At 34.9% G+C, this 9,776-nt stretch overlaps 2 protein-coding genes across 2 annotated transcripts; one reads left to right on the top strand and one right to left on the bottom strand.

Moving 5' to 3' along the window:
* Positions 1 to 370: 370 nt before the first annotated feature.
* LOC131629336 (probable 2' cyclic ADP-D-ribose synthase BdTIR) lies at positions 371 to 2,788 on the top strand. The gene is made up of 3 exons (XM_058900122.1): positions 371 to 397; positions 1,954 to 2,405; positions 2,713 to 2,788. Exons 1-3 carry the CDS (start codon positions 371 to 373, stop codon positions 2,786 to 2,788), a joined length of 555 nt encoding a protein of 184 aa, XP_058756105.1.
* Positions 2,789 to 3,960: 1,172 nt separating this feature from the next.
* On the bottom strand, positions 3,961 to 5,357 carry LOC131629346 (uncharacterized). Its single transcript, XM_058900132.1, has 6 exons — positions 5,087 to 5,357; positions 4,792 to 4,983; positions 4,595 to 4,705; positions 4,414 to 4,495; positions 4,226 to 4,321; positions 3,961 to 4,140 (listed from the first exon to the last, which is right to left on the bottom strand). Exons 1-6 carry the CDS (start codon positions 5,245 to 5,247, stop codon positions 4,036 to 4,038), a joined length of 747 nt encoding a protein of 248 aa, XP_058756115.1. The 5' UTR covers positions 5,248 to 5,357; the 3' UTR covers positions 3,961 to 4,035.
* Positions 5,358 to 9,776: the final 4,419 nt, after the last annotated feature.

The following is a 9,776-nucleotide window of genomic DNA, read 5'->3' as shown; positions in this document are numbered from 1 at the left end:
TTGGACAATCCAGACCGAGAGAATAGATACATTTAAAATAAGAAAAAAGAAATGTGCCAATTAAAATAAAAGAAAAACTTAATATTAAAAAATAGAAGAGAAAAACGCTACGTAAAAGTAAAATAAATACATTATAAAAAAATAAAAGTAAAAACTATAAGAGCTGAGTTTCGAAGCATGGTCCTTGAGTCACTTTTTCTCTCGATTTGATGTCAAAATTGAGGGAAGTAAGTGATATATTTTTTAATAAAAATTTAAATTTAAATTAAGGCACCTAGTAGAATTGATTGTAGTTCAGTTGGTAATTTCATCGAGATAAATTTTTGTAATAAAATGTACTATTTGTAATACAACTCTCTCTTCTCATTATATGGATAAGATCCTCCCTCTTGTTAAGGTAATGAGGCGAAATTGCTCGATTCTTACAATTTTATCAATCAAAGTGTGAAGTCAAACTTACAAAGTAAATGGTACGAATCTAAAATATTTAACTTCCCTACAAAACAATAAGGGCGGATTAGGACATCCCCTTAGACCTTCCGCCTAGAGCTGTTAAAATGGACTACCCGACCCTAAACAGACCGGCCCTGATAGACCTTGGGCTTTTTAGGGCTGAGTCAAAAAAGTCCGGTTTAATATGGGCTCGAGAATTACTACCCGAGTCCGACCCTAGATGGACATCGGGCTGCCCGGCCCTAAACGGGTTTTTTATCTAAAAAAATTAAAATAAAAACTCCATAATATTTATTATAAATAAATTTAAAAATTATATTATTTTATACATAATACATTTTTAAGTACTATATTATCTCTTATAAATACTATTATGTGTTTTTAAATATAAATATGTCTAAATTATATAAAATATTACTTGAATATTTAACATAAAAGAAAAACTAATATAATATAGTGATCTTGTTGATTAATATTAATGTATAATATTAAAAGTGAAAGATTAAATAGAATATAAATAAATTTAGTGAAGAGAGAAAAATCAATGTGCAATTAAGAATAAACAATATATATATAAACTCTAATTTTAAGGCTTAGCCCTAATCGGTAGTGGGCTTTTTAAGGCCGGAGTAAAAAAGTCCTATTGAATATAAACTCTAATTTTAAAATCCAAACCCTATGATTTTTCGAACCTGACAAACCGGTTCATATGAACTGGTCCATTTTGACAGCTCTATTTTCGTCCATTAACTTCTAAAATTGTAAAAATTCATGTCCAGTCCGTTAACATTTGCACCTACAAAAACAAAGGGTGGAACTAGACAAATATAATAAACCGTGAGAGTTTAAATCCTTGCTTGATCCTAAAAACTAATACCGACAAAACAAACATGCCCGGGTAGCCGTGCTTGTTTGCCGACACAATGTTTTAACAACGTCATGTTTGTGTTAGTTTTTTTACCCTCTAAAATCTTGTGTCTCTTCAATTAGGATATTTAACTATCAATTAATTTTTTAACAATACCATATTTGTATTAGTTTTTTTAACCTCTAAAATCGATTTATCCTGATTTTCCTCAAAGGAAGCAACCTGTAAATTTCCCCCAAAAATTTATCAAAATGATCATTCATGCGGAATTGAATTACCAATAACCCATTGAAAATACTTAATCAAACAAAAACATTATAGACACATATACATATAGACCCAAAAATAACCACTACCGTACGTGTAAGAAGGAGTACAATTATGGTACTAACACATGAAACCAACACAGTCCTAAAATTCAAACACTTATTCTCTTTTTGTTCTTTCGGTATTCTCCCTCCAAATTCCCAGAATTTTCTTGGATCTTCCTTACTATTATGAAATTATAACTTGAAAATAAAACTAATCAAAACACATTTTCCACCAAAATTTACTCAAAACCTCAATATAAAACAAATTTTAAAGCAACATTTTTAGCAAAACACAAACAAACTTTCAATTTTCAAAGGTAGCTTAATCAAGAAGCCATGCAACGTTATATCCACAAACTCATTCAACCAACATGTCAAGTTTTCATAAACCACCGCGGCATAGACACAAAGAAGAACATAGCTGGGTTATTGTTCAAGGATCTAACAAGCATGGGAATCAAATCTTTTCTTGACAGCAAGAACATGAAACCGGGAGACAATCTCTATCGTCATATCGACAACGGTATCATCGGTTGTAAGGTTGGTGTTGCTGTCTTCTCTCCTCGATACTGCGACTCGAAGTTCTGTCTCCATGAGCTCGCTCTTCTCATGGAGACAAAAAAACGAGTTATTCCGATATTTTTCGATGTTAAGCCGTCGCAACTTATGGTCAAAGACGACGGAACTTGTTCTCAGAAAGAGCTTAGAAGGTTCAGATTTGCATTAGCAGAAGCCAAAAACACGGTTGGCTTAACCTTTGATCCATTCAATGGGTAGGTACATTATATTTATGTTATATATAATAATGTATATATTAATTTTCTCTATTTATTTATTTATTTTATTTTGAGAAAATCGGTGATGAACCGACTCATATCAACCAATCACGAAATTTATTTTGTTAAATCAGACTCTAATTTTTAAATTACTGATATGACATAGTTAAATAATATATTTCTATTGAATGATTGCGAAAACTATTTTATACTTTCAGTAAGTTCATAATCATTTAATTTTTTATTTTAAATTTTTTGAGTTAATTAATGTGGTTTTTGATGTGACTAAATATTATTTTTTCAGGGATTGGTCGGAACTATTAAATGATGCTACAAATGCAGTTATTATGAATTTGTTGGAGGTAGAGGGGAAAAAATGATAAAGAAATGGTGAATACAAATTCATGTTTACCATTGTTAATTAGATATATATAATTAGTTATAAGTTAAATTTGTTTATTGTTTGCATATGATAAGATCCAAATGAGATAAGCATATGTTTCCATTAATGTACATCACTCAACTAGTTGGCTTGAATTAGAATAATTAACTGATTCAGCCTTCAATTCTTTTGTATTCTTTTAATCTAATCGAATCTTTTGTAATATATTATAGTCTCTTGTATGATAGAAGCTTGGATTGAATCAATTTAGGCTCATCTTTTGTATCTGATCCCATAATTCTGGTTTTTTTTTTTTATATAAATTGTAGTTTATTTAATTTTTTATCATGCTATTTATACATCTTAACTCTCTTACATTTTTGTGTGAGGAGAATATATATATATATATATATATATATATATATATATACTATTGTCCCACGTCTATTTTATTTAACATATGTGTGGTTAAGAAATGTGCACTACAACACGGAAGGGCTTTCACAGCGCTTTTTTTGGCCTTTAACAGCGCTTTAAAGCGCTGCCAAAGCCAGCGCTGGCGTAGGCTACGAAAGCGCTTTTAAAAGCGCTCTGGTAGACCCCCCCTTTAAGAGCGCTTTCCTGGAAAAAGCGCTCTGGTAGGACCCCCTATAAGAGCGCTTTCCTGGAAAAAGCGCTCTGGTAGACCCCCCTTTAAGAGCGCTTCTTAGTAAAAGCGCTGGCAAAGACCAGTAAAAAAGCAAAAAAAATTAAAAAATTACGCAGCATACAAAAGCGCTTTTGGAAAAGCGCTCTGGTAGGCCCCCCTATGAGAGCGCTTTTTCCAGACAAAGCGCTCTCATAGGGGGGCCTACCAGAGCGCTTTTCCCAAAGCGCTTTTGTATGCTGCGTAATTTTTTAGTTTTTTTTGCTTTTTTACTGGTCTTTGCCAGCGCTTTTACTAAGAAGCGCTCTAGTATGTGGACCTTTAAGAGCGCTTTTTAGAAGCGCTGTAGTTGCTAAATGAGGTATTTTTATGTGCAGCCTATAATTTAATCCTCCCAGTCGACCTGTAATGTTTTCGACCTGTAATATTTTCGACCTGTAATATATTTTCGACCTGTAATATATTTTCGACTATATTATTTCAGCCATCAGTAAGACAATATATATACTAATATATACCATTATAATATCCAAAATTATATATATACATCATTACAAAATTATATATATACATCATTACAAAATCAACAATATTATAGTTCAAATCTGCATGAAAAATTGCTTAATATAAAATTGACACAATTCCTCTTTGATTTCTTCTAACTTTAGCTTCGAGTACCCAGCAGCACGGAATTCGTCAAGGTACTATAAAACAAAAACATAATATGAATAATATATTTAGGTAAATGTAATAAATTATATGAAATTATCTTAAGTTATAACTTTATACCGTGGGAGGAATCTCTAATTGATTCGCCTGAATGATTTCTTTCATAAACCTCAATACAAAGTATCCGCAGTCTGAACTGTTACGCTGTATCGGACACTACATAGAAAAACAAATAAGATTCTATATAAGTTGTCTTGTTTTACCAAGTAGCATAAATATTATAAGCAAATTTGTGAAAAGTAATGTACCTGCACTTCGATCCAGGTGATGTTGTTTGATTTAGTCCGGGATACCTGTGCGTCCCGTTGACTACGGAATACTTGTATTGATCTAATTAACAAATATATAAAAGCATATGTTTAGATCAATCCCACAAATAAGTAAATATATAAATATACACGAATATATATTTAGAAAGATCCCACTTACAAATCAACGATTTCCTTCATGGCCGGATAATTGGTCCATTCACCCTTTACCGAATTCAGATAATACACGACTTCCCTTATCGGGTTGATAGCAAGCAGCAACCAGTGTGCTCTATAAATTAAAACAATAGGTTATATGAAAATATTGCTATACACTAAAGAAACAGAGATTAGATGAATAAAGAATGAGAAACTAACCCTACTGGTCGGGTATTATACGCCCAAAGATGCAGACATTCTGTATTGCCGGTGGACATGAATCTATCGACTAAGCGCTGTCTAACAGATTCCGGATCCGAAACAATTTCCATTCCGCTGCAATGGGCGGAAGACACGAACCGGAATCTGTTAGACAATGCAGTCCCGCGCAACACTCTGTCATACAACAACCTTAAATAAAAACATAATAAACATTAGATTCTTTTTATTGAAAAGTGTAAATAAATTATATTGTGGGACTAATTAAATAATATATCGGATGAGTGAATATTACCGGATGTATGATTGCATATTACTGACGCCTAGTTGATCCTGGTCAAAAATCTCTTGCAAGTCGTCAATTGTAATATGTGACTTGAACTCAATACCGAAGACACTTTCATCCATATCGATTTCCCGTAAAGCACCATCCTTCATATCGGACATATCAACCATTGTTGCGAGTGTCGCCCGGTATCGAGGCACAAAAGCACCGCCTTTTCTTGCCGCTTGCTTCGGAGGACCACTGGGTGGTACGCTACGAACCTGCTGCGTCACTTGTTGTGACTCCCGAGCGGATGCCTAAAAATCATATAAGTTAGGTAAAATATAAAATCATGCATATTTTGATTCAGATTATATATTAACACTTTAAATGTACCTCTTTTAGCGATGCAACAGACTCCTCCTCCTGTAAAATCCCTTTACCCTTAATTGCGGGTTTTATAGGAGCAGTCTAAAAATAAAATGTAAAACATAATTAATAAACGGTTTAGAATTGACATTCGAAAACTAAATGATTCATAATCGTTTTCAATTTACCTCATCACTAATGGTAATGAGCTCCGAGGGCCATGCAACAAACGATCCTATTGCATCTCGCAGCAATGTCGTCTCTGAGACCATGTCAGGTACTGGTAGAATCGCATCACGATCTAATACAACATCCACCGATACTTTCAGGTGTCCATCCGGGAGCGGTCTGTGGTGAAGTAAATCTCCCGAAGTGTTGTGCACTTTTCCCTTGCCAACTAGTCGATAATTCGGTTCCGATAAGTATAGTTGGCAAGATGAAATGCCCTAAACCAAAAGTAAATATAAAGTCATTATCATTAATAAAATAGAACAGTTTGTAAGGAAAAAAACTTATAATTACCTCGGGAAATTTCTTTTGATAGTTGATACTAGCCTTATCACTAGTTTCTCTCACCGATGAAGTGTTGCACTTTTCTCTCATATACATATCTTTATCTCTTTGCAATTCAGAGACCTGTGCTTGCAATTCCTGCAACTTTTGCAACACTTCTTCATTGGTAAGATTTGATCTTCTCCTAGAACTCTTATAAAAAGAGGTTGGAGTCACACCATGACCCTTACCCCTCACCCGACCGGGATACTCGGGAGCATCTAGTACTCTACTAAGTACGCTCTCCTCACCGGTGGATGCCGATTGCGACAAGGTCTCCTGTAATTCATTTACATTTAAATAATTATTAGTGGAGATAAAAAGTCATTTATATATTAAAAAACATTTGATTTAATTAAAGACACAGTATTATACTTACACATTCAGTATAAACTCTCTGAACATCGGGATCGACAGCGTGATTCTTGCCCACACGAGCTTCCTTCCACAACACATGTACAGGAAGTGAAGCTTCCTCACTTTTAGTCTCCTCCAACTATGCATTGACACAAACGATAAAATCGTCAATTAAAACATGCACATGTAGACAATTAATTAAATCGAATTTCTATTTACTTACAATTTTATCCTCTAAGCGTGCATATCCCAAACGCCCTTTTTTGTATGGATACGCGGGTTTGGATGCTCTCTCCCTATTCGTGGCACTCTTTTTCTGAAAAGCTTCATCTCTTTGCTTTACAAACTCAGCCCAATCTGCTTCATCAATGAAGGTCGCATACTTTGTTGGCCGTCCCGGTGCAACTTCAAGAAATTTTCCATCTTTATCCTTAAGATAGGTGTTTGTCAAAAAACTTTTCCACCCTCTATATCTCTTGCCGGCCAAACTAAGTATGTAGCTTTTACGTTCATCTGGTATCTCAAAAGTCCTCTGCAAAAAGAGTACGCATAGTGTGTTAGTATAAATAATTTAAACAATTTATCGTCAAGATAATAACAACAATTAACCATATATGATATATACCTGAAGCTCTTCCCAAATCGCTTGTTTTTTCTCCTCCAATTCTAAATTTTTCGTCTTCGATTTCCAGGTAGCTATGGAGACTGGAATATGCATACGGACAAGTGTACCAATATAACTTGTCAACTTTGCAGAATTAGGACCAATTGGTTGTTTATCAGAATTCCATTCCAATCGGTATACTAATCCTTGGTCTCTATGTCGTATGATATCCCTCATAATAGTGATGCCTCGTGCAACCTCTTTTGCTTCAGTATCAGGTGGAGCATTTGTATCCGAAGCAACTCTTTCTTGTGAGTTTTCTTGTAAGTTTTCAGGTGGGTTTTCAGGTGGAGCATCTCTATCTGAAGCCATTGAACCTGTATCAAACAAACTAAAGCACATTAGTACACTGTTAATAAGCTAACAATCTATACAAGTCAAATGGAAGTCGAACCATGCATGTACAAGTAAATCGGAAACGAAATCGGTACAAATCAAAATAAGCGTAAAAAAAGAAAGTTATCGGAATTGAACGAAATTTACATGGCTATGGTAAAACGTCGCCACGGACTCAAAAACAAAGTCGGTTTTCCGAAATTCAGACCCTAAGCCCGACTTTTGATTACGGGCAGAAGCAAAACCGATAAAAAAATAGTCCCGAAATGTAAAGATAAGTGCATGAGCAGCTCCGGAATCGTCAAAATAGTATAGTTACATGTAAAGAAGTCAACAAGCGGATACATGGTTCAAAAGTTATGTACAAAACGAGAATATGCACCAAATTGAATAAAACAAATTAGTCGGACTATGTATACTATTATCAATAAATTCATTGAAGTTCCTTATGTCGTTGCTATTTCCTCTATTAGCAACTCCAATTCTTTCGTCCGAAGAAGAAATAGAATTGAAGTCACCACCAATGCACCATCAATGGTTATCTTACAGATAATTATAATGCATTAGAATAAATTCCATACACAAATTTATTTTATAACTTATTTGAATTTATTTTAGAAATCATATCCTGGACTCCTTTTAACCCTGTGATACTAAAATAAAATATTTTATATTTACATTAGCATAAAGTCATTTAATACATGCATAAAGAACATGAACAGAATAGAAAGCATGTCATGAATTGCATACAACATACACTAGTTTTACACTTTCTTTTGGTGATGCCATGAGGGTCAAAAAGAAGAAACTCAAGGCCCAGTAGGAGTCATCGTAAATTAACATAGTTCACCACAAGTAAATGTATGATTTAGGATCAATTACAAGCCATTGATGAACATAGTTCCAGATATGTATTCATCAAATAGTTCCCTCAATGGAAATAACCTAACATTTTCCTCTAATTCAAGAAATACTCAAGTAAAAAACTCTTGTAGCTGCTGCAAGGCTTCATGTTTCTCCATGACAGTGCCCAACAATTGTATTTGTTAAGAAAAGAGGTAATTCAATTAACAAAATGCTGTGTTTTTGAGTGTAATCTAACAGATTGAGAAACACATGCATACACTTGTTTTATATCTATCTTGCAATTTTCTCTCTTAGAATATATTATTAAACACAACAATCTCATAATGAATCTAAGAGGAAAAGAAAACAACAAAGAACAACAACTGATATTCACAAATACTCACAAACATGAAGCCTTCCAGATATGAAAGCTATGAGAAGTGTGATACCTGGGTGGCGCAAAGCAAGTTGCTACCAGAGGAGAAGAGACGGAGACGAAACGATGGTGGTGGACGGAGGAGAAGAAGTTCGCGCGATGGTGGTGGACGGAGGACCGACGACGGTGAGGGGTGGGGTTTCTGGTTCGCGTGCAGAGAGAAAAAGAAAGAGAGAAAGTGAGAAACAGTAGAAGCGTGTTTTTGGTTTTAATTTTAGTAATAAGGCTACTAAAGCGCTTCTGGAAAGCGCTCTCATAGCCTGGGCTATACCAGCGCTTTTGACAAAAAGCGCTCTCATTAAACACCCCTACCAGAGCGCTTTTGAAAAGCGCTTTCGTTCCCCCCACGTTCCCCCCACCTACCAGAGCGCTTTTGTAAAGCGCTTTCGTACCCCCCCCTACCAGAGCGCTTTTGAAAAGCGCTCTCATAACCCCCCCTACCAGAGCGCTTCTTAAAAGCGCTTTCATACCCCCCCACTATTAGAGCGCTTTTTTAGCGTGTTTTTTAATTTTGTCTTTAGCGAAGCCTATGCCAGCGCTTTTCCTAAAAGCGCTTTCGTAGGGGTGCTGCTAAAAGCCAAATTTGGCGTAGTGGTGGTTAAGCCACATTCAATCCTATCAAATAAGCTTGTAGAGTGAAAAAATTTCTCACTTATAAAGACATGTTCAGGATATCGTAACAAAAAAATTAGGAGATTAAACTATTGTTTAACTTAACTTGCAAAAGTAAGAGTTGTCACCGAACTTTATGGATTCCAAAAGAAGAAAGAGAAAATATCAATAGAACCCAACAAAAAACAAAAGATCTGGCTATGAGGGTTAGCTATACAAGGGGAAGGTATTAGCACCACTCACATTTGTGATACTCCACAAGAACCTTTTGAAAATATGTGTTTAGGCTAAAGGGTTTGTTTGCAAAAAGAAGATTGGAGAGATTAGAAGAGAAGTTTTTATTTTTTTTGCTCGGCAAGACGTTGCATTTTGTGCCTACATACCCCTTATGTGCAATAGGGAAGTCAGAGCATCGGTAGTTCTACTTAAAAAGAAACACGAAAGTTTATTTTGTTTGTTTTTAATGGGAAAGACGTTTCGTCGCATTCGAGCGGGAAACACCACATGAAATCCACAAGTATGAGGGAGTGGGTATTTGCATCATCTTA

The sequence above is a fragment of the Vicia villosa genome, unplaced genomic scaffold, assembly GCF_029867415.1.
Source record: "Vicia villosa cultivar HV-30 ecotype Madison, WI unplaced genomic scaffold, Vvil1.0 ctg.000559F_1_1, whole genome shotgun sequence".
Taxonomy (NCBI): Eukaryota; Viridiplantae; Streptophyta; class Magnoliopsida; order Fabales; family Fabaceae; genus Vicia; species Vicia villosa.
Note: the sequence above shows the minus strand (reverse complement) of the source record. Positions and strands in the feature narration are given on the sequence as shown.

What these genes read in the sequence shown, in the direction of transcription:
- LOC131629336 (XM_058900122.1), top strand. Translation starts at nt 371, where the DNA reads ATGGATAAGATCCTCCCTCTTGTTAAG. An exon ending in AGATCCTCCCTCTTGTTAAG is followed by an intron (nt 398 to 1,953) that starts GTAATGAGGCGA and finishes TTTCAAAGGTAG; the next exon opens with CTTAATCAAGAAGCCATGCA. An exon ending in ACCTTTGATCCATTCAATGG is followed by an intron (nt 2,406 to 2,712) that starts GTAGGTACATTA and finishes TTATTTTTTCAG; the next exon opens with GGATTGGTCGGAACTATTAA.
- LOC131629346 (XM_058900132.1), bottom strand. Translation starts at nt 5,247, where the DNA reads ATGGTTGATATGTCCGATATGAAGGATGGTGCTTTACGGGAAATCGAT. An exon ending in ATGAAGGAAATCGTTGATTT is followed by an intron (nt 4,496 to 4,594) that starts GTAAGTGGGATC and finishes TTTGTTAATTAG; the next exon opens with ATCAATACAAGTATTCCGTA. An exon ending in TCACCTGGATCGAAGTGCAG is followed by an intron (nt 4,322 to 4,413) that starts GTACATTACTTT and finishes TTTTCTATGTAG; the next exon opens with TGTCCGATACAGCGTAACAG.